Below are 25,497 nucleotides of genomic sequence, written 5' to 3'. Positions count from 1 at the left end.
TACGGAACAGCATAAACTCATATGGCTTTTACTTTCGTGCTTGCCAGCTGCTCATAAGCATATATTTTGGAAAATGTAGATATTTTATTAACAAATGACACAAGTCCATTTGGCAGTCATCAATTTGTCTTCTAAGTACTCATCATTTGGGGGGCCATTTTTCAAAAATTTTAGTAAGGCCAATTGAATTAAGTGTTTCCTGCCAAGCTATGATACAGTTTTCTTGGCTTTTTTATGCATAATGCTTCCTGTAATTACTGACCTTCTGAAACCTACTGAAACAACAGGCCACATTTAGATTTATCGGTGCTACTTTATTGTTTTGCTTGTAATTGCGGCTGAGCTTGTTCTGTTTGCAAAAAGGACATGAATCAAAGATCTCTACAGCACAGTTGTTTCTGTTCGATTTGCAGTCTGCAAGTATACGGTCCATGAAAGGTGTGTATCCCGAGCACCTCCTTCATGTATTAAAACATATGTGAAATCAAAAAAGGATACAAATGTAAGTATGGTGTCTTATGGAGTTCTTATTTAAATAAACACGAATCAAGACATGACAAGATAACCATGAATTTATGAATGTTCCCTCAGGTAATGCACCATTTTTGGGTAGAGGGAAACTGCCCCACGAAATGCGAAAAGTGTCACAAAGCCATTAAATGTTACCAAGGCCTGACGGGGCTTCACTGTGTATGGTGTCAGATTACAGTAAGTATTTATATGAAATGCTGAAATCTCCAAATAAGGTTTTAATACAGCTTATATGTTTATGCTTGTCATTTAAAATGACACAGGTAAGTGTCTGGAATACAAAATCAAGTTTTTACATACTGCATAAAACAACAGATATAAAGTTACCTTTGTTACCTTTACCTAGCTTCTAGATTAGATGTACTAGTGAAATATGTTTTCTAACATCTTACACAGTAGAAAACTATTGAATGATACACACCTACTGTCATGGACCAAACATATGATATGGTATTCCTAAAAGACTTGTTAGCTGGTAAACTGAGGAAACTTAAAAATGAAGTTCAACTTCAATCATTAACAAAAAGGCAATGTCCTAACGTTTCTTCTTCAAGTCCCCAATAAGCAAACTGGAACACAAAACACAATTTTCTGGAGAAAGAACATCACAAATATGTTGTATGGGACCAGAAACACAGTCATGTTATTCATATTGAGATAGAGGTTTCCAGAACCTATCCACGCAAGATGTATGTGGCATAGATCCTGAGCATAGCTCCGGCAAATGGTTTATTAAATTAAGTACAAATATTTAACGTTCAATATCATAGTTTAAAGGGAGAAATGGTTGTGATTCGCATTATAAGCTGGTCTCAGACTGGGTCTATGCTGTTATGTTGGGTTTTTTGTATCAGAATCAAAGCAAATCTGGTGTTGTAGGGAACGTGCAGCAAAAGCCTGTTGGAAGTAGTTTTTAGCCAAGTTCACCGGTACATTAGTAATTACATTTCCAACTACATTTTGAAGATTGCCAACAATCTCTGAAAGTATCTTTCAAACTATTATTATACTGTAGAAGGGTAAAATCTATTAAGACTTGTTTAAGTCACAAATGGGCAAAGACGGGGGCAAGGGCAGGCTTATTATTTTCTGTGACATTGCAATAAATATATTGGCCCCAAAAGAACCTCTACAGGCTCCGCCATGGGTACAAAATGGCATGAATTGGTTCATTCACTCAAACCTACTCAGCAAAGCAACAAACTCTTTGATTATTAACATGCAGCCTTTGTTAAGTTAAAGCAATCGAATACAAAATTCAAGTAAATCAGCATCCAAGCTTAGATAAAATTTTAATGAATAAATATTTTCTAAAAAGGTTGGGTTTTATAATGCTTTAAATATTACTTAACCCAGTGTTCTGTAGAAGCCATACATATTTGATTGGTGTAATTTGGAATGTTCATGAATTGTGGCAATCCTGGTCACAGAATCACAGCTGAGTCACTGAAAATAATATGAGAATGACCTAGATTTTCACAAGTAACATAGAAACTTAGCCAGACACCATGATTCAGGTAGTTTCAAATCAATTCCTCATGTGAATTAATGCCAGTTCCTTTAAACCTGATAAATATTTGCCATATCATCTATTGGTAATATCCTGTATATTTTAGTTCAACTTAAGAAATGGAGATCCAAATTACAAAACCTTATCCAGAAAAACACAAAACACAAAAAAATTCTGCATAATACATCCTATACCTGTATATTATAATTACTTTTTTTAATGGAATAATGTGATTTTTGTCCATAGCTAATGATGGGGGTCATTTATTATGTTTAGGGCAAAGTGCAAAAAAAACAGAGCAAACCCCCATGTTTTTTGCACTTTACATCCTGCCCTGAATGTAGAAGGATAAGAGATTATTAAAAAAAAGGTAAGGATATCCATACCTGAGAGTTTTAACTGAATATGGAATTTGCTGCACAACTAGCATTTCCTCAGAAGAATATACAGCTCCCCCTTTAAAAGAAATCAAAGGCCTGATTACATATTTGTATTTATATTCTGACATATGATCTGCTTTGCCACTATTCACAACCGGCAGCCCTGTGTTACTTCATTTAGAGATGTTCCTCCTATACTTACTATCTGCGATCTTTCTTTGTGACCCTCCTCCTCCAAATAGCACCATCAGTCCTAAAGGCATAATATGATATACAGTATATTAGATAAATTATTATGCACATCCAAGGTAAAAAATGCTTGTTATAAAGTAATGTAAATATAATTATATACTGTTGTCCTGTACTGGTAAGGGTAATTTCCCATGGAGAAATTAATTGCTTGCGATAGATCTTTGCTACTGCAGGGAATCACATTTGGAAAGGCCTACGCATTGCTTTAGTTTTTCTGAAGTTGTGCAAAGTTTCCTCCTGCCAGCAACTTTAAGTGACTTACGCACAAACGTACATAAATGTACAAACACAAACATATATATACAAACCGGATTCCAAAAAAGTTGGGACACTAAACAAATTGTGAATAAAAACTGAATACAATGATGTGGAGGTGCCAACTTCTAATATTTTATTCAGAATAGAACATAAATCACGGAACAAAAGTTTAAACTAAGAAAATGTACCATTTTAAGGGAAAAATATGTTGATTCAGAATTTCATGGTGTCAACAAATCCCAAAAAAGTTGGGACAAGGCCATTTTCACCACTGTGTGGCATCTCCCCTTCTTCTTACAACACTCAACAGACGTCTGGGGTCCGAGGAGACCAGTTTCTCAAGTTTAGGAATAGGAATGCTCTCCCATTCTTGTCTAATACAGGCCTCTAACTGTTCAATCGTCTTGGGCCTTCTTTGTCGCACCTTCCTCTTTATGATGCGCCAAATGTTCTCTATAGGTGAAAGATCTGGACTGCAGACTGGCCATTTCAGTACCCGGATCCTTCTCCTACGCAGCCATGATGTTGTGATTGATGCAGAATGTGGTCTGGCATTATCTTGTTGAAAAATGCAGGGTCTTCCCTGAAAGAGATGACGTCTGGATGGGAGCATATGTTGTTCTAGAACCTGAATATATTTTTCTGCATTGATGCTGCCTTTCCAGACATGCAAGCTGCCCATGCCACACGCACTCATGCAACCCCATATTATCAGAGATGCAGGCTTCTGAACTGAGCGTTGATAACAACTTGGGTTGTCCTTGTCCTCTTTGGTCCGGATGACATGGCGTCCCAGATTTCCAAAAAGAACTTCGAATCGTGACTCGTCTGACCACAGAACAGTCTTTCATTTTGCCACACTCCATTTTAAATGATCCCTGGCCCAGTGAAAACGCCTGAGCTTGTGGATCTTGCTTAGAAATGGCTTCTTCTTTGTACTGTAGAGTTTCAGCTGGCAACGGCGGATGGCACGGTGGATTGTGTTCACTGACAATGGTTTCTGGAAGTATTCCTGAGCCCGTTCTGTGATTTCCTTTACAGTAGCATTCCTGTTTGTGGTGGAGTGTTGTTTAAGGGCCCGGAGATCACGGGCATCCAGTATGGTTTTACGGCCTTGACCCTTACGCACAGAGATTGTTCTAGATTCTCTGAATCTTCGGATGATGTTATGCACAGTTGATGATGATAGATGCAAAATCTTTGCAATTTTTCGCTGGGTAACACCTTTCTGATATTGCTCCACTATCTTTCTGTGCAACATTGTGGGAATTGGTGATCCTCTACCCATCTTGGCTTCTGAGAGACACTGCCACTCTGAGAAGCTCTTTTTATACCCAATCATGTTGCCAATTGACCTAATTAGTGTTATTTGGTCTTCCAGCTCTTCGTTATGCCCAAATTTACTTTTTCCAGCCTCTTATTGCTACTTGTCCCAACTTTTTTGGGATTTGTTGACACCATGAAATTCTGAATCAACATATTTTTCCCTTAAAATGGTACATTTTCTCAGTTTAAACTTATATAAACTAATATAAAATATTAGAAGTTGGCACCTCCACATCATTGCGTTCAGTTTTTATTCACAATTTGTTTAGTGTCCCAACTTTTTTGGAATCCGGTTTGTATATACTGTATGTAAAAGGTTTACAAAAAAATTCCCCCAGCAGCTGGATACTAAATTCAGTGCTGGAGTTACTGGGGGATACCCCAGCCTGCGGATTGTCGTACAAATGTGCTGATCGGGGAGGAAGGGGTGGGCGGAAGGCAGGTACAATGTCTTGGGTTAAACTATTGTCTTTCCACTTTAAATTGAGATAAATTTCATCTTACAAGTTGAGTCAAAGCCAATTTATTTTATTTTATTTTTATTTTAAAAACAGCTGTTTCAATGATGTGTGTAAGTCTTGTCCAGCCATTTCTAGCTTCAGACTTATATAACGATTAGGGATTTGTTCAGATTCTATAATGAATTAATCACATCTCTATGGCATCTGACAAGCAACCAAACAGTATTTTTTGCTTAAGCTACTTTCCAAGGGTTAATGCAGCATTAGCAAATTAATCTTCACTTAACATATATTCAAGATGTATCTCACTTAATTAAATGAATTTCATAATCATATAATCCTCTATATACATTATATGCATTATATTCATTATGTGTTATATGAAAAAATGTACTGTATATGTCTGCACCGTAGTCACTTCTGTTCAGATGCATCAGCTGTGGGTGAGGCTGCAAAGGAACTGAAACCATGGAGGTACATTATGAACTGCTTGGGTCTTCAGAACAATTATGCACAGTGGTTCTTGCCATATATTTATTAAAAAACTCCCATACAGTCCATTTTTATTTAAATCATGTCCCAGTGGTGGTGACTTAGTTTGCCCCAATTGAACATGTTTTAATCTCACCAGTGGTGTAACTATAGAGGAAGCAGGACCTGTTGTCGCAGGGGGCCCAGTGGACAGGGAAAGAAAATCCCCCTCTATGGCCTGCTCCCCTACCTGAATGCAAGCTGTAGGGAGCAGGGATGTAACCAGGCAGTGTCAGGAGGGGCCAGGGAGGGTTTACAGGGCTTAGCCTTACTGTTACCCCACTAAATCTCACCCGAACCTTTCAAAAACATTATTTTCAATAATAAAACATTTGAAATCACACAGCAAACCCTTACAACTCTTGCAAGGCCGAACAGAAAATAGCATTATCATTTTAAATAAATAAACACTCCAAATGTGTCTATATTGTATGTACAGTATAAGAAAAATTCTAGTTGTACAAAATCATTTTTGGTTGCAGAATTGCTCCCATCAAAATGCCATTCACAGATCAGCTTGTGTCTAGGTCTATACCTGTGTCACGCACCAGTTTTCTATTTGTGCCTACTTTGGTTTGTGAGGTGCAAGACACAGAGGGGGTCATTAATAAAGTTTGCACAGTGAATATTTTTTTTTTCGCAAATGGTTGTTTGCCAAGTTTTCCCCTAAATGCACAAAAATTTGTACATGAGAGGGCGATTTGCATGAGTATGAGTGTTTATTATGAGGGAATATAGCTGATTTAGCCACTCTGATTATTAGCGTACCTTGTGTTACCAGCTAATGGAGTAGGCTTTGGTGTGACATTACAACCCATGTACAGCATGTACAGTTAGCATCCATGCAACAGGTCACATTTATTTCATACACAGTGCATGTTCCCACCCAGGAAGAGGAGGGGAACCCGTGCACACTTCAAACCCTACTGCCCACCCTGCCCACATGCTCCGTCCCCTGCACCCCGACGCTCACTTTCAGGTGGGAGAGTGGCTGGGAAGAGGTTATTTCTTTACACCTAAAGTGGAAGCAGACCCCGTGGGCTCCCATGCAACCTCAGGGTCTGCTTCCTGTATAGCTGCACCACTGAAAGTGTGTAAAATGAAATCTTTTAATAAAGTAACATGGGTGAACTTTTTGGAATGTTCAGATTTGTAAATCTGATCAACTGAATATTTTAGAATGGGGAGTCGAAACTTTGTATACAGCAATTTACAGCTGGAGGTAGGGTCATTCTATAAGTTAAAAATCTTATCTTTTTCCTTTAGCTTCACAATAAATGCGCTTCTCATCTTAAACCTGAATGTGACTGCGGACCACTGAAGGATCACATTTTACCTCCTACAACGATCTGCCCTGTTGTATTGGTAAGTCTGTGACTAAATTCTAATATTTCTGGATGAATAAAGGGCACAGTAATTGTTTTTAATCTCTCCCTTCTGGCAATATCTCTAGAACCTATCTATCTGTCTCTTCCATAGACATTTTTGTGTACAAACACACAGATTTCTTTTGCTGCTATTTTCTAAAACAAAAGACAGTTACATTTTATCTGGCTAGTCTGTAACAGAGGATGATTCAGTTTTATTACTTATAGAGTACTTACCAGAAATTATATAGCAGGTCACTTTAACATTTTACGTCTTTTAAAGATCCAACTTCCCAGAAAGATAAAGGTATTCTTATGGTCACTTCTTGCTTTAGGTGCACATTGCATATCTGCAATGCAGAGATCTTTCATCCAGAGGTTACTTTGAATAATGACACTGTCCATGCAGCATTATGTAGTTCATATTTTTAAGCACACTAATTAATTGCGGTACAGAGAGCCAGCCATTTTTCCAACAATGGCTAAATAACATAATGATGATAAATATGTGTAATAAAGAAAATGAAACAATAAAGCTAAATCTGTCTATTTTAATTTTCCTTTACGATGCCAAGAACATACAATGACTACACACACACACACACACACATATATATGTATATAGTTAGTGTTTGGTAGAATATATTAAATTCTATAATATAAAAAATCAAGATAGCAACTGAATTAGTATATATATATATATATATATATATATATATATATATATATATATATATATATATATAAATATCTCTTATGTAGTTTCGTACTAAACTATAATCTATCTAAAAGATAGATTAAAGATAGATAGTACTGGAAGAAGCACTCTTCTCTTCACAGAACAGCAGCTGCCTGGGTGCCTATAAACAGTATATATATAGTAAGTATAATTCCTGTGGCCTGGTACTAAACTTCAGATACTAAATACTATAATAGAAATACTATAAAACTATAAGAATAATTTGTGTATTGACATTTTTGTACTGTAAATGCCAAATACTAATATTATAAAAACACATGACATATTTTAGCAGTGTAAGTGAAAATCATTGATTTTTACCTTATTATGACTTCATAAATAATAGTAATAAAAACTATCTGAACTCCATTGAAATATATAATAATAATGATGTTCAATATAATCATATTTACAGTAGCAAATGTCAAGAGCATTTGAGCAATGCCGATGCGTTACAATTATGCGTGCAATGATAGTGTCACGAGGGCTTCATGCAATGTACAGTATCCTTTGCAGAGACCCTTGGGGAAGTCATTGGGACAGCTGATTAAATGAATACGTATGTGACACACAGCATTTTGCATATCTGGAGTTCATTGTGTGTTACTGAGAAAGAAAAACATTGCTTGTGGAGGAAGTAATTTTGATGAGCAAATCTTATTACTTACTAGATGTTTTTTTGTAACCAACAACAGACATTCTCTGACTCCGTTATGAAATAATTAACAAGACAAGGTCAACCATCATAGTTCTTAAATTTAATCTGTATCTTTGTGTGTTTTCTGACATAAACTGTAATCGCTCAGCTTCTTTATTTTGTTCTCATTTTTAGTGTCAGGAAACAGTTGGTAAATCAAATCTCCTAATTACTAGCTTTAAATGTATCTGAATGGTATACCGTTATTTATATTTAGTGCTGTTAGCAGAAAAGCATAGGTGTAATCGGACTTCTTTCTCTCTGTGCCTTTAATTGCTGTGCCTATCTTTTAACATCTTTTAATCACAAAAAGTGGTGAATAGGGAACTTAACAGTAATATATATATATATAAGTATTTATGTGGATAGTATACCTGAAAAATTATTGCAATTATGAAAATCAGCAGCAGAGGGAGCTGGATCATTATTTTTCCACTAAATACAATAATTATGCAGGTAGCCTGCAATCTGCGCTGGATACTTTTTTAAAATGTATAATCTAGTGCTAATTTATGCCCCCAGGCGCAGTTGTGTTCCACACAATTTCCCCACAGTTTGATTGTGCGTAAAGTTACTTGCGTCAAAATGCACTCCTTGCACTTCTATATAGGTGCGTTTGGTGCCACTCAGTCCTTCCTGGCTTCCCTTACAAATCTAGTACTGCTGCACCTATAGACACAGACACCCAAATTTTTTTTAGAAAGTTGCTTGGGAGGCAAGATTTCCGTGCAGCAGACCCTGGGCTCCCCTGTCTGCTTCCTTGACATTATTTCACTGCCTAAAACTAATGCCTCCTTCTGACCAGGCAGTAGCTCCAGGGTCCCTTCATACCCAGTGTCAATACTTGGAACACTGTTGTGCTTAAAGAATCGGATGCAGACATTTAGCTGAACAACAGAAATGATGCCAGGCTGACTTCCATGCAAGTGCGTCTGATTGGTGACAAAATGTGCCGCAGTTGCTGTCATTTTGCCAAATTGGATGCAGTTTCAGTAGGTGCTGCACAGTTGCTCAAAAGAATCGTCTATTTACAACTGCAATGATACTGAAATTTTGGGAAAATGCTGCATTGTGGGGGGAAAATAATAAATTATAATAAAAATTAAAATAATTATAATAAATATAATTTGATTTATACCTCTTTGATAATACCTCTTGTATTATTTGGTTCCCATCTCGTGCATTCATTTCTACAGGTTATATACATGATGGTATCTCTATCAGTACTTTATACACATTTATTTTAATTGCCTACTTACATCATACCTCCCAACATTTGAAAAATGAAAAGAGGGACAAAAAGATTTGGCGTGTGCAGCGTGGCCCTGCCCATTTTTGTGGCCACGCCCCAATTACCACACCCCATTTAAAAAAAATACTACTTTTATATAGTTGAAATGGTGGGTTCAGACGCAAAATGTGCTATACCCTCATACTGTACTACCTAAGGAAAACAATATAATAACTCCTACATATAAAATACAAATATAGAGAGAAGGCAGTCAGTTATAAGTGAGTTATAACAATGTACCAGTTTTGCCCCCCCATACACAGTGCCCCCAATGGCCCAATAGACAGTGCCCCCTATACACAGTGCCCCCATAAACAGTACCCCCCATACACAGTGCCGCCATAGAAATTGCCCCCATAGACAGTACCCCCCATAGAAAGTGCCCCCAATTGACCCCATAGACAGTAGCCCCCATACACAGTGCCACCATAGAAAGTACCCCCCATACACAATGCCCCCATAGAAAGTGCCCCCAATTACCCCTATAGACAGTACCCCCCATACACAGTGCCCCATAGACAGTAGCCCTCGTAGACAGTGCCCCCATAGACTCTCCTTTTTCTTCTGCGCCCTGTGCGTATGTGTGACGTCAGTACACACGGGGCACAACCTTATAAAAGGGCCTGTCGCCGCTGCACAAGTAGCCGCATAAGGAGCAAGAGCCACACAAGGAGCAGGAGCGCCTGGCTCCAGCCAGCACATCCTGCTGTCCCGGATAGTTCAAAGAATGTCCAACATTTCCGTAATCTATTACGGAACGTGCTATAAAAACCGGGACAGTCCCACATAAAGCGGGACAGTTAGGGGGTATGACTTACATGATGAGTTCAGACAACTGTGCTTAACATATCGTTCCAAAAACAGAAACATATAGACAGATTTAAAAGAGAGATGTTTATATTACTGGTGCTCATCAGCAATAGATGGCTGGAAGTGAAAGATCAGTAAATTGCATGTAAAAGATGGGGTTTGAACCTGTACGTAAATTGGCATTCAGGGAGCACCATTACTGTTAAAATAATGTCATTTCTTACATATAAAAGTGACACAGAAGTAAAAGTAGCATTTGCAGTCCTGCAGCCTAGTCCAGTTAGGGCTACACAAAATGTATGTTAAAGCTACCAGACTAACTACCAGGCTAAGATAGTGAAGTGCTGTAGCACATGTCCTTGCTATGTCTCTTCCTCCTGATAGGACTCTTTTTCCTTCATTGGAATGAAAGTTACATCTCCCTTTCTGAGCCAGAGAACAGAGAGCAGAGTTGCTGCAGAGCAGGGCAATGCTATATTTTTAATTTAAGCCCATCTCCCACAATAACAGGTCAATTTTCACTGTCAGTAATTTCCCCTAAAACCAAACTTACCCCCTACATTGAAATTCAAATATTTACCAAAGTCTACTAATATTAGGGATGCACCGAACCCAGTTTTTTGGGTTTGGCCGAACCCCCGAATCCATCCCAAGGGATTTGGGCGAATACCGAACCTAATCCTAATTAGCAAATGCTAATTAGGATCCGGAAGGTGTAAAAGTCAGCGTGAGCAGCGCGTGGCAAAAATGTTTTCACTTCAATTCTGGATTCGGTGCATCCCTACTAATATCATGCAAAGTAATGGAGCAGAGAGCACAGCAGGATAGGTGGAGCAGGGGCAGTGTGGGTGGAGCAGGGGCAGAACAGGGATGGACCCAGGACATAGTAGACACGTCCAAGATGCCCCCAGACCACTTCAGTAATCACATTACAAAATAGGAATTATGAAGGTACAAGTGTTTAGGTGCAAACCTGTTGGGTACTGTATCAAGCTGCCAGCAAATGGAGATATGGGAAACTGAGGTGGGGGGGGGGGGGGTTATGTTGTTTTAATAGAACTGATGCAGGAAGATTTCTATCTCCTTTCTGGTACATTTCAACATGAATAAACTGATTGCTAAACTTTTATTAATTATATTTAGAAATGAGCCAAGCAGAGACCGAGGATTTTATTAGCTTCCAGCAGATGGAAAGCAACTGTAAAATTAGAGCAATCAATAGCACTTGGAAGTCCTAACTAGATAACTCGATAGATAAATGTTTTGTCAAGTTTTTAAATATTTGCAGCTTAGAAATTATTTGTTTGTGGAACAGCTTACTTTTTCAACTCCATATTCAGAACAGGAGAGGCAACTGGAAGAAACTCCTCAACCACTCACAGGTCATAAAATAGCACTTCCTGCCCAGTACAACAAAGACCAAATGACCATTAAAGCCAAATTTCCATTATTTTGGGAAAATAATATTTTTAAACAATGGAAAAGTAAGGAGTTTATTCATTAATAAATGTAATGTGAACATCATTATAGTTCACAATACACAAGTTTGTTAAATTTAATTAAGGACACAGGCAAGATTGTATTCCCATTTTGAATAAGTAGGTCTCAATATGTCACAGATCAGTCATAAAATGTTTGACAATGAATTGCCTACAGAAATGACTATGCTTCAGTCTGAAGTTAGATTTCTCTTAATTTGTTCATCGCTAAATGGTATGTCCTAGTAAATAATACTCAGCTAGGGATTCTGAGAGTCTTTCTCTCTAACCAAGTTTGGTATAATACAGTATATGAGAATGGTACATGTTTCTCTGAAATGGTTGTAATGAAAAGATGGCAAGACATAATGAAGAGTGATAGACCAAATAGAACAAACTAGGAGTGGCATCTAATATCCTAAAAAGATTATTGGAAATCTTCTAGCTTTGCTAGAGACTACTACTGTATAACCCAGAAATATAAAAGTGCTTTGGGTCTTTGCAATTTTGTATTTTTCACCTGAAATTACATGAAAGACATGAAAGAATGAATTTGCTTTGGTTTCACCAGAAATGGTGATGGTCACTTTGTGCAGAGTGTAAGCTTATGGTAAATTAGATCCTGATGCTTACCATAAACCACACCATATATCACCCAGTATGAGACTGATTCTCTCAGGCGCAAGCCCTCGCTTCATATGGAGGCCAGGTTGTTGTGTGACTCTGTGCAGTAACTCTACTCACAACAGGTACAACGTGTAGGCATTTAGCATCTCACAGGTCAGGCAGTACTCACGACAATTGGTCACAATGACTATCTCCCCACAGGGCACAATAGATTACCCCCAGCTTTCAGGTTATGTGCTCCCAGTGGAACCAAGGCTATTCACTATCTATCCCTAGGTCTGTACACTGGTAACCCTACTCTGGGCAGCAGTACATCCGGGATAATAATACCTCTACAATCCTTGTCGAAGCCAGAAGCTCCTGACTAGCTAGCCCTAACTATCTGTCACGCCTAGTGTGACCTATAACAGGAGCTGCCTGACCTGTCTGGGCCTACCTGGTACCCAGGTTCGTCACAATCTCCCCACCTGCTTGCTCAGGGAAAGCTTTCACAAAATGGCCTCCTGCCACATGGCTGCTAAGCATTTTATACTATATCACAGTGCCAACTTATGGCCAAACTGTGAGCTGCAAAGGGTCATGCTATTACCCAGTAAAAGGGACTTACCTCCCATTATTTTAAGGACCCTTTATAGCTCTCCAAATAACTAGGGGACTGCCAGTGAGAAAAGGGCACAATTTACCAGTCTCATACATGAGCTTTTTATTTAGTGTTAGTGACCATGATAGATACTGTTTGCAATAATCAGAAAAAAACAATATCTACATACAAGTGAAATGAGAACTTGTGGCACATTGCTTGCAGAAACATTATTGAAACTGCAGAAAATGTTGTAAAATTACAACATTTTGACAGAATGAATTGAAGTCAGGGAGATACCTAAATTACATTCCAGTAACATGCTATAGTGTATACATTGCCCAGCACTGTTAGAGAAGTTCACATATTGCCGGTTTCTTTCAGACCTGTGCCAGGACTGGGTTGAGGTAGGTTCTCATCGCACTGGTTGATGTAAAAGGCAAGTTATCGTTTTCTTAAAGGGAAACAGAAAGCATGGCAACATTTTAGTGTAGATTTTAAAGAAATTCACTGTGGCTGAAATGAGGGATTTTGCCACAAAACTGTACAGGGTGAAAATGTTTGCTCTTCCCTACTACATAGTTGTTAAGCGGGGATGCATGTAATTGTCTATAGCAAGAAATAAGAGCTTCATATTGGTATTTAATTTCTGATTGATTAAGAGCTATTATTAATTGCTTTGGGACAGTTTATCTTTGTTAGTTAATGAGCCCCTGGATATATATTCAATAAATAAATATATACCTAAGATATAACTAAGTAAATAAGTAAATAATTAGTTCCACAATTTAATGTGATACACAAGGACTGCAAGGTAAGTCTCTCAAGACACAAATGTTGTGTGCTGTACAAAGTAGGAAAGAAATCTAGTGAAGGAAGTTTGATGGTTTGGAAGATGGTGGAATAAATTGAAAGTTTTGATGAGTTGGAATGAAAGCTGAAGCAGAGAAAGGCACATTGGAAAGAATTTGAGCTGGTATAGGCGAGAGAAGAGAAAGAGGAAATAATTATAATTTTTGGAAAAATGTTAGATTGAAGTGTTTGGCAAAAAAAGAAACGCTGAAAGCATATTAATTTAATGACGTGTAGAAAGGTGATTTTTCAGTTTTTCACCTTTCAGCTGATTTACAACTTTAAACTTGGCCCTGATTGGAGTATTTAAGAGGTGTAAAAGGAAAGCACATTGTTAAAAAGAAACATGAATTATAATGTTAAGATAGTTAAAGGTGGTAAGAAAAATAACCATTGCCATCTAAAGGTGGCCATACAGGGGCAGAGTTAAGCTGCCGATTTGGGTCCTTATTTATATGGGCTTATTTGCCCATGTATGGGACCTGCTCACGGGCCCCCCCCCAACTGATATTTAGATGGATTGAGGGCCATATCAGTTCATAGATGGAGTCCTCACTCTGATTGCTCCTATGCCCTTCATTGTAATGCTATGGTCCTAAGCATTAGAAAGATATTGGCCGCCTTAGGTGGGTAATATGGAGGAAAGGTCCGCTGGCTTGGCAAAGTGGCCAAACAAGTGAATCTTATAGTGTATGGCCACCTTAGGTCTTCTTTTATATTTGCATAGCCCACTTTCCTTGCAGGGTTTAAGCCATATGAATTGAAAAAAAGTGTGTTCTTTTTAGTTGAAAAAGAACACATTGTAAGTTTTGGTCTTCCCTGCAGTCAGCATGTGGAGATTTCACAAGTTGTTTAGTCACTTCGATATCTGGTATTTCTCCTTATAGTTATGATAAATATCACCTGTCAGTACAATGCTTTTGCATGTGATCTAATTTCTCATGAAGTAAATCATGCAAAATTACAGGCTTTACACATCAGCACCTTATGCTGCCAAGATGTCAAGTGTTACTTGGTTTCTGAAAAATAAATATTTCTACTTTCAACGCTTTCATCTGCCATGCACATGAACCTGATTGTACACCACTCACCCAAGACTCACAAAACTACAATATTGTAAGGGAAAAAAGGAATTTTAATTTTACTTTTAAGGTTTATTGGTTTTATCATACATGCATTCTTATAAGATAATATATAATCAGATACAAGAATTATGTAGTACAAGTATAGTTAGGATTACAGCATTAGATTATTCTCTTTAATAGAAATTCATTTGCTATTTGTATACCTATTAGCAGCAATTTGACTTACATAAGCATTAAAAGCTTTTGACATACTGCAAAAATATTTCTTGACATAATAGTATGATGATTAAATACATATTTGTAGAAGTACAGATTCTACTTAAGATATTACATACAGTATGTAATTGTATCCACAAAATAGTATTATTTCATGAACAAGATAGGTGAAGTTTAGATAATTCTCCATATGCTTTGAGAGAGATTTTCTTGGATATAAAGGGAGAGAATGAAATTTCCAGGACTGAAGCTGAATTTTAGTTTTTGAAAAACGTTTCTTTTTGGGGGGCTCTTATCAGCTAAAAAAGTATTTTAAAACAGGAGTTACTGTGCCATTGCAAACCAGTTCTTGGTTTACTATAACCTCTATTGCATTGCCTTGCAGCAACATCAATATAGAATTGCCTACCCTAGCCAAAAGCAGAGTTATATACCGGATACTTGATCATGAATTACAAACACAAGGAATAACAGTGATCCAAAACCCATCAATGAATATCATCAAAGCTTCTCATCAAAAACAAAATATCCCTGCAGTGCAGGTCACAATTTCTTGGTTTTCTATCCAAATTTTAAAATCTTCCAGGTAACAGCTGTCAGTCCTTAACCCTTATCCTGCCCAAGATTGTAAAACCAACAGTACCTGTATCAGGGATATATCCATAAGCAATGTATAGTTAACACAGAAAATGCCGGGGATGGCAGTCAGCAGTTAATCCAACACCGCACTAATAATTTTTACAACCCCTCCATATTTCCAGCCACACAATCTTTCTGTGACTCCCATTACAAACCCCCCAACTCCTGTCATACTGTATCACTGTGACTGCAATAGTTCAGCCTCTTGGCACCCTGTTACCCAACTTTCAAAGGGACTTGTATGCTTTACATGCATTAAATATTCTGGTTTTAAAATAATCCCTTTGACAAGATATGCCCTATCTGCTTCCTTCACCTAGTTATAACATATAACTTTGAATACAACTATGTCTCCCTTTATAAAGCAGCTTCTCATTCTTAAATAGCAAAATCAAGAACTTCTGTCAAAGTTAAAAAAAATAGTTTAGATTCTAGATTACTAATGTCTTTCTTATAACAGTAGTGTGTGAAGTGTTTTTGCAAAAAAAAAAACAACACAGAAAACGAAAATGGAGGACAAGACAGCTTTAGGGAACGGGCAAGAACTTCGGTTTGTTGAAGTAAAAAAACTAGTCAGCCATAATTTTACTACAAGGTGAAAGTAAACATATGTATTATGAGTCAAACTATTAGTTACCCTTGCAATTTTGAACCTCCACTTAAAGACTAATAGCTTAAAATTATTGATCATGCTTATTATCATGTATAAAAACAAATAAATAAAAAGCATGCTGTGCCATGCACTTTCATAGGTTCCTTTTATTAAAGGTGAGGTATGGCACTCTGTAGTGCAATACTTAGCAATGCTAATAGAGATTTAGACAAGGCATATATCTCACAATTTCAGTAAGCAACAGCACAATAATCTAATGCGATGATGGAAAAAGCACATTAATTTACCAAAAGTGGAAGTGTCAGCTCATTCACTTAAAACCAAGCGCATAATACACTTATGCTTAGCGTTACCAGATCATCTAATGATTGTTGAATGGTTTTAAAAAAGCAATAAACCCGGGATGTATTAATTGTAAACTGATGGGACTAATTTTATTGCATTTTTAAAAAAAAAAATTTGGAATGCGTTCAAGAATAAATTCAAAGACGCAATCAAAGTGAACTGGAGCGACAGCTACCTGAAGATAGAGTCTATAATAATGATCAGTTTCTGCCTCAGTGGAGATAACAATGTCCTTACATACTGAAATGCATGAAATAAATTGTAAATGTCGAAGAACATGACATCTGGATAAATGTGTATAAAAACAATACTTTTCTTTATATATGTATGTATGTATATATAGATAGATAGACTTTAAACAAACATTACTTCAACACAAAGATATTAGATTGTAAGTTTGCCAGGTGGGGAAATTAGAGGGGATCATTTATGCTTAAGTACAAAAGGTTAAAGTAACACTAAAAAAGTAAAAAATCTATTCTACCCTGCCCCAATAATTTCCCTATCCAGCACACCATTTATTACTTTGAATGCTTTATTAGAAAATACATGCTAAAACTTGGCTTCCGGTTATTTGAAATATGGCGATGCAGGGCAGAATCCACTATGCAACGATCGATTGATCGATCCCAGCCTTCCTTCTGTATAGGAAGGAGCCAGGCTAGGATTGATCAATCGATCATAGTGGATTCTGCCCTGCATTACCGTATCGCCTTATTTCAAATGACCGGTAGATTAATACCATGTATATTACTGTCTTTAAGGTTGTCTGTATGAGAAAGTAAGGCCCAAAGAGTAAGCTGGCACTGGGAAACAACTAGACAAAAGTCCAATAGCATGGTTACAAAAGGGTAAAGCAAGATTGCAGTCAAGATTCAGGTACAGGTCAGGGCAGTCAGCAGAATCATGAAACACAGGAACAGTCAGTAATTAGTTGATCAATGCTGATCAGGATAATAAATCCGTGTGCATATAAATTTCATATAATTTCCATACAAAATCTCAAACTTCCATTTATTTTTTGGATAATATTGCTGGAAAGTTTTGGTACACTAAGGGGCTGATTCATCAAAGTCCAAACTTCGGATTTTTAAAAGTACGTTTGGGAAAAATTCGGATGGTATACGAAAATTTCTGATGTGCGTTAATTGCGTGAAAATTCACACCGTGGTCGTACGAAAATATTGTGGTATGATGCGAAAGTTCCGAAATTTTCGTATCCGAACGATCATAAATGGTGCAAAAAACTTTCTGACTTTGAACCTACAGTGCATGTTTTTGGAAGCCTCCCATAGGACTCAATAGCACTCTGCAGCTCCAACCCGGCCCAAGGAAAGTCTCCCATAGGGCTCAATGGCACTCTGCAGCTCCAACCTGGCCCAAGGAAAGTCTCCCATAGGGCTCAATGGCACTCTGCAGCTCCAACCTGGCCCAAGGAAAGCCTCCCATAGGGCTCAATGGCACTCTGCAGCTCCAACCTGGCCCAAGGAAAGTCTCCCATAGGGCTCAATGGCACTCTGCAGCTCCAACCTGGCCCAAGGAAAGTCTCCCATAGGGCTCAATGGCACTCTGCAGCTCCAACCTGGCCCAAGGAAAGTCTCCCATAGGGCTCAATGGCACTCTGCAGCTCCAACCTGGCCCAAGGAAAGTCTCCCATAGGGCTCAATGTCACTCTGCAGCTCCAACCTGGCCCAAGGAAAGTCTCCCATAGGACTCAGTGGCCCTCTGCAGCTCCAACCCGGCCCAAGGAAAGTCTCCCATAGGGCTCAATGGCACTCTGCAGCTCCAACCCGGCCCAAGGAAAGTCTCCCATAGGGCTCAGTGGCACTCTGCAGCTCCAACCTGGCCCAAGGAAAGTCTCCCATAGGGCTCAATGGCACTCTGCAGCTCCAACCCGGCCCAAGGAAAGTCTCCCATAGGGCTCAATGGCACTCTGCAGCTCCAACCCGGCCCAAGGAAAGTCTCCCATAGGGCTCAATGGCACTCTGCAGCTCCAACCCGGCCCAAGGAAAGTCTCCCATAGGGCTCAATGGCACTCTGCAGCTCCAACCCGGCCCAAGGAAAGTCTCCCATAGGGCTCAATGGCACTCTGCAGCTCCAACCTGGCCCAAGGAAAGCCTCCCATAGGGCTCAATAGCACTCTGCAGCTCCAACCTGGCCCAAGGAAAGCCTCCCATAGGGCTCAATAGCACTCTGCAGCTCCAACCTGACCCAAGGAAAGTCTCCCATAGGGCTCAATGGCACTCTGCAGCTCCAACCTGACCCAAGGAAAGTCTCCCATAGGGCTCAATGGCACTCTGCAGCTCCAACCCGGCCCAAGGAAAGTCTCCCATAGGGCTCAATGGCACTCTACAGCTCCAACCTGACACAAGGAAAGTCTCCCATAGGACTCAATGGCACTCTGCAGCTCCAACCTGGCCCAAGGAAAGTCTCCCATAGGGCTCAATGGCACTCTGCAGCTCCAACCCGGCCCAAGGAAAGTCTCCCATAGGGCTCAATGGCACTCTACAGCTCCAACCTGACACAAGGAAAGTCTCCCATAGGACTCAATGGCACTCTGCAGCTCCAACCCGGCCCAAGGAAAGTCTCCCATAGGGCTCAATGGCACTCTGCAGCTCCAACCTGGCCCAAGGAAAGTCTCCATAGGGCTCAATGGCACTCTGCAGCTCCAACCTGGCCCAAGGAAAGTCTCCCATAGGCTCAATGGCACTCTGCAGCTCCAACCTGGCCCAGGAACCTCAATGGACTCTGCAGCTCAACCTGGCCCAAGAAGTCTCCCATAGGGCTCAATGGCACTCTGCAGCTCCAACCTGGCCCAAGGAAAGTCTCCCATAGGACTCAATGGCACTCTGCAGCTCCAACTGGCCCAAGGAAAGTCTTCCATATTGCTCAATAGGCAAAAAAATCCGTAGCACACTGAAGCATGTAAATCGTGAAAAATTGTACCCAAGTACATCAGCAAGAGCACTTTCGGCCCTCCGGACCCTTTCTCAAGCAAAAGTCCGGAGGTCCCAAACGTTGCCTTTGCATGTACTTGGGCAAATCAATTTTCACATTTAATCTTCAGGTGCACTGGATGCTGTTGGATACCCCATGCAAGGTCTCCAGTATCTGCACCAACCGGGTAAAACAGTTGCTCCCATACTGACCATAATGCTCAATGGCACTCTGCAGCTCCAACCTGGCCCAAGGAAAGTCTCCCATAGGGCTCAATAGCACTCTGCAGCTCCAACCTGGCCCAAGGAAAGTCACGATACCGAAGCTTGAATGAATAACAAAACTTTCGTACATGTTGCAACAAATATGATTTTGTCACACAAATTGTCGCAAAGTACAAAAAAGTTGTGAAAATTAGCAAACATTTTGCAGAAAATACGCACAGTTCTAAAACTCAACTCAATTGTACTTTAATGTATAGGCCCCTTAATCTTAGAGGAAGATTTAGCAACATTCGTTTTTTACCGTTATTTGAGTTTTTTTTAACTATTTTTCCAATCTTGAATTGTTGGAGCTTTATAAAAAAAAAAACAATCTCAAGGGCTCAAATAAAATTTATTTTGTAGAAGTCAATTGAAACCGTAAACACTTTTTTTTTCCAGCGAGGCAAAACACATGGAGAAATTCTAGTGCGGATTTGCAAAAAATTATGTTGTTGCAAAAACATGAATTAGGCCACATAATTGTATCAGGTATAAAAGTGCCTAATAATGAATGTTTATTGGAAAGTAGCTTAAAATTACATTTTCTTATACTATGCAAAAATTAGTTTGGCTGCTTTTGTCCGCAATATTGCAAACAAATTTTCATTATTTTTATACTTAAATTTATTTGGTTGCTGTGCTTTTATATTATTAGTGATGAGTGAATCTGTCTCATTTCGCTTCACCGTTAAACCACCAAAAATTGAAGTTTCGCGAAACAATGGCGAAATGCAAATATTCACTGCAAATATTGTAAAAATAATATACTGTATATTATATAAATTATTTTTCCGGAGAGTTTTGGTTTCTCCACCAGAGTAGATTGAATTGACATTCAAGATTTACCAACATTTGAGAGCAAGATTTTACAATGAAGTTGACAAAACAACAAGATTGCATTTATTTTTTAATTAAAAAAAAAATACATTTGACTGCTTTGATATATGTGCAGTGTGAAAAGTTCTTGACAGTAAACAATAAAAGTTCTAAAATTCAGACGGCTAAGAAACTATTGAGTTCCCCAATGGGAATTTTCATAAATTTGCTCTTTAATAAATAAAAAAAAGAAAAGGAAAAACCTAACTTTCACATGTTGCCTTTTTGTGTCTTTACATTTTTTAGTAGCCATATATACATGACTTTTCGGGTCTTAGACACAGCTATCAAATCTCCTAATAGATGTCAGCTACAGTTTATTGCTATCTCTTTTATTCCAGTAACATTTTAATTAATTCATACTGATTGAATAAATGTACATTTAGACTAGTTTCTTAATGAGGGCACGTTTAGTGGAAAGGTTGTACATCATCCTGATATCCTGTGGGTAATTATATCCTAATTATATGGTGAGAAAAAGAGTCTATAACTCAGGGCAGCTATTGTTCATAGGACCCAATTAAGAATTACATGCACATAATAAAAGTTCATGATGAGGTTGACTGTCAGTCAATTTAAAAATCTTTGTAGCAATTGAATCACAGTACAAGATAAGTGTGCTACGCTTTAACAAGGTTAAATACTGTCAGGAGATACATGAAATAAATAATATTTTACTAAAATAAAATTGTACCAGACTGATACATATCTATCAATTACAATTTTTTCCAAGCAAGGATATTATGACTAGTTTGTTTCCATTGCACCAGGCAAGTTATGTAATTGAGGCAACATTATCTTCTTCAAAATTTAAATTAGACTTTTGCAACCAAAACATAAACATTCGTTCCTATTACAGGTATGGGATCTCTTATCCGGAAACCCGTTATCCAGAAAGCTCCGAATTACGGAAAACCCACTCCCAAAGACTCTATTTTAATTGAATAATTCGGAATTTTAAAACTGATTTCCTTTTTCTCTGTAGTAATAAAACAGTACCTTGTAATTGATCCCAACTAAGATATAAATAATCCTTATTAGATGCAAAACAATCCTATTGGGTTTAATTACTGTTTTATTGATTTTTTAGTAGACTTAAGATATGGAGATCCAAATTATGGAAAGACCCCTTATCTGGAATACCCTTGGTCCCAAGCATTCTGCATAATGGGTCCTATTAGAGATGTAGCGAACTGTTCGCCGGCGAACTAATTCGCAAATTCGCGAACTTTTGGCGATGTTCGCCATTTTGGGTTCGCCGCGTTTTTTTTTGCGCTGTGTTTTTTTGCCTCGGTTTTTTCCGCCGCGTTTTTTCGCTTCGGTTTTTTCGCCTTTGCGTATACATAGGAATAGCTTGCGGGGTTTTTTGGCGGGTTTTTTTTGGCGTTTTTTTTACAAAGTATTTTTCAGAGAAATTTTTGCCCTTGATCCCCCTCCTGCATGCCACTGTCCAGGTTGTGGCACCCTTTAAACAACTTTAAAATCAGTTTTCTGGCCAGAAATGGCTTTTCTAGGTTTTAAAGTTCGCCTTCCCATTGAAGTCTATGGGGTTCGCAAAGTTCGCGAATATTCGCGAGTTTTGGCGAAAGTCCGCGAACGGGTTCGCGAACATTTTTGGCGATGTTCGCTACATCCCTAGGTCCTATACCTGTACTGTAAAATTTCACCTTTCTCTCTCTAAGGGGCACATTTACTAATCGACGAATCCGAATCACAAATGGGGAAAAAATCGTATTGGAAACGAAAATTTCGTAAGATCGTAAATATCACGAAAATGCTTACGAAAAAATCGTTTTAGTCACGATAATATCGTATTGGCGATCTGAAAGTCACGAAATTTTCGTACCGAACAATTGTAAACAGCAGTAAAACCTTCCGTTTTTTTCGTGCAAACGTCCGAAAAAGTAGTGCGCCGTATGAAAAAGTCGTGCGGACGCCCGTAAAAATCGCTGAAAATATGCTCGGCCATTCGTGCTTTTGTAAATGTGCCCCTAAAGGTGTAAAAGTAAGAGGTCACCATTTCATAAATTCGCCATAGAAATGAATAGAGAGAGAGAGGTAGAATTTTACTGCAGTGAGCTCTAATTTCACAGTTTCCTAAATCTGCCCCATGGAGGCAGATTTATCAACATTCTGATTTTCCTGGTTTTAGAGGCTTTTAAAACCATGAATAAACTCACTTTCCACTAAAACCTCTAGTCATTTATTTAATGATCCATATGAAGTATGAATTAATTAAAAAAAATTACGAAATGAAAAAAACACAAAGACCTCAAATTTTTCGAGGTTTTTAAATTTTCGTAAGAATTTTCATGGCCTTACAAATGATAAAAACACCAGAAACCTCTAAAGCCACAAATTAAATAAAGATTGCTACAATTTGCCCATGACAACTCCCATTGAATTCTACATGACCTTGACAGCTTTAGATTTGCGTTTTTCTTGGTTTTGCTGCATAATAAATTGCATAAAATTTGTGGTTTTACATTAAAAAAAAAATTTTATTGCATAAAAATAAACAAATCGCTGAAAAATATGAACGTTAGTAAATCTGCCCCAAAGTGTCAGTGATATTTGACATGTGGCAGGCATTTTTAATTTGCATCAAAATAATATTTAACAAATCAGTTAAACTTTATTCATGAACAAAACATAGGACAACAAAATGTAAACAATGCATGCAATGACATCATCAAACTTTATCCCCATTTTAGCCACTCATATATTTCCCATACTGCATTGGGTCCATATAGATGAGCTTTTGAATCACTTCACAATTATGATATAAAATATCTGTAAGGTTCACATTATCAACAAGGGGAATGTAATTTCACATCAACCCCATTGGATATAGGACTTCCAGCCAGCCATTTTTTTTAAGAGGTACCATACTTTTTTAGCCAGCTAATTTGGTCAGTAAAACAAAAGTGTCTTCAAATGTAAATAGGGCCACTCGTCTCTACTACACAATATGCACTGTATATTGCGTAACTGCCCTTCAGGGCTCAGCCTGAAGGGCAGTTAGGGTGATAATTGGGTAGACTGACCATTTGATTTCCTAAAAACATCTGAAAGCCCAACTTGAAGGTTGTTTAGGTTGAGTTTTGGGGTGAATGTGCATTTGTTTTCTATGACTGATATACCAATATTGCCATATATGAATTGAAAAAGTGTGACATCCACTGCTTTTGATACATCCAGCACTGTTGTACTTACTAGATGAATAGAATTGCTAGCTTATAATAACTAATGTACCTGTATAAAAGGGCATTTTCAAATTAACCATGTGTGATTCATTAGTAACTGGCCTTTGTGCAAATTATGGTTCGTAAGAATTTACACTTTGTATTTAAAAAAGTAAAAGTACATTAAAGGATATATAAAGACAAAGTATGGCTGTGCAGGTTAATAAACAAAACCCCTTAGCAGCCATAAGCTGTTCTCTCACAGATTGATTCCCATGTGTTCTGCACATTATTTGCACAGTATTTCTGTTATCTACTCTCAACTTGTAGATCAAATGAATGAGCCTCAGGAAATCAGCTTGGTGGTGTGGCCTCGCAAGCTTATGATCTCGCATACAAAGAGATGAGGGTAGAAACAGACCAGATTTTCATTCAGGCTTTCCCACTGCTATCAAGAAGGATTACAAAAAGACCTTCCCCTATTAAATAGCATCAAAAAAGTAAAAATGAACAAACCAACCAAGCATATTGTGACAGGTATCACCTGCTTTACTATATAGTGCAAATAGAGATGCCCAGTGTAAAATATACATATCTCCATTATTGGTTTTTGCACAGTTCTTCAACTCAGTGGGTTTATACACCGGACATACAGAATTACATACAAAGAAAACAATAAACAATAAAAGAGGTAATAGGGCTCTGCCCAAAAGAGCTAGAAATCTATAAGGTGAAGGAGTTGAAACACAAGGGGGGGGGGGGTCATTTATCAAAACTGGGCAAATTTGCCTGTGGGCAGTAACCCATTTCAACCAATCCGTGATTTGCTTTTTGATTGTGGGAATGTGCAAGATGAAGCACAACTTCTCTAAATAAATGTGTTTTAAGAGATCTTTGAAAGGAACAAAGATTAGCCCTTGCAAAATCTTGAATGCAAGTGTGTGAGGTGGTAATGAGTAAGGAGTTGAGGGGCATAACAAGCGATTTGGTGAGCATCTAGAGATGTGTTCAGAGATGTAGGGTGGGGCAGAGTTATGAACACCTTTAAATGTGAGGGTCCCTGGCAGGGATTAAAATTCATACTATTGACCCTCACATTTAAAGGAAAGTGACATGGCAGAGAAGGAGTGGTTTCTAAGGTGTATGAGCCTAGCGGCAGTAGTTATTATAGACTGGAGAGATGACAGTCTTTGAAGGGGAAGACCAATTAATAGAGAGTTACAGTAGTCCAGGCTGGGTATGATGAAACAGTGAATACGAATTTTGGCATATGAATGATCATATTTTAGAAATATTTCTTAAGTGAAAGTGACATGATTTAATAAGCGACTGGATATGCGGAGTGAAGGACAGGGCAGAATTGAGGATAACCCCATGGCACCGGGCCTGGGGAGAAGGGGTAATAGTGGCATTGTTAACTTTGATAGATCTCTGGGAGGTTATGGGTATTGGATTGGGGGAAATAGCACCAATTCTGTCTTAGAGAGGTTTAATTTAGGGTGGTGTTGGGACATAGAGATAGAAGACAGGCAGGAAGAGACACAAGTAAAGAACTTCAGGTTGAGATCAGGAGAGGAGAGATACATCTGAGTATTATCAGCAAAAATGAGTTGAATATTTTGCCAAGAGAGGAAGTATTGACAGAAAA

General features: G+C 38.3%; 1 protein-coding gene across 2 annotated transcripts in view; it reads left to right on the top strand.

Annotated features, from left to right (window-relative positions):
* dgkb (diacylglycerol kinase beta) overlaps positions 1–25,497 on the top strand; it is a 271,623-nt gene that overhangs the window by 79,154 nt on the left and 166,972 nt on the right. For both annotated transcript variants that reach the window (XM_031903168.1, NM_001102744.1), the window contains 3 exon segments: positions 414–502; positions 592–708; positions 6,516–6,614. In XM_031903168.1, coding sequence (XP_031759028.1) covers positions 414–502; positions 592–708; positions 6,516–6,614 — 305 coding nt within the window.

The sequence above is a fragment of the Xenopus tropicalis genome, chromosome 6 (genome assembly GCF_000004195.4).
Source record: "Xenopus tropicalis strain Nigerian chromosome 6, UCB_Xtro_10.0, whole genome shotgun sequence".
In the NCBI taxonomy this organism is placed as follows: Eukaryota; Metazoa; Chordata; class Amphibia; order Anura; family Pipidae; genus Xenopus; species Xenopus tropicalis.
This window is presented reverse-complemented; position numbering and strand designations above follow the sequence as displayed.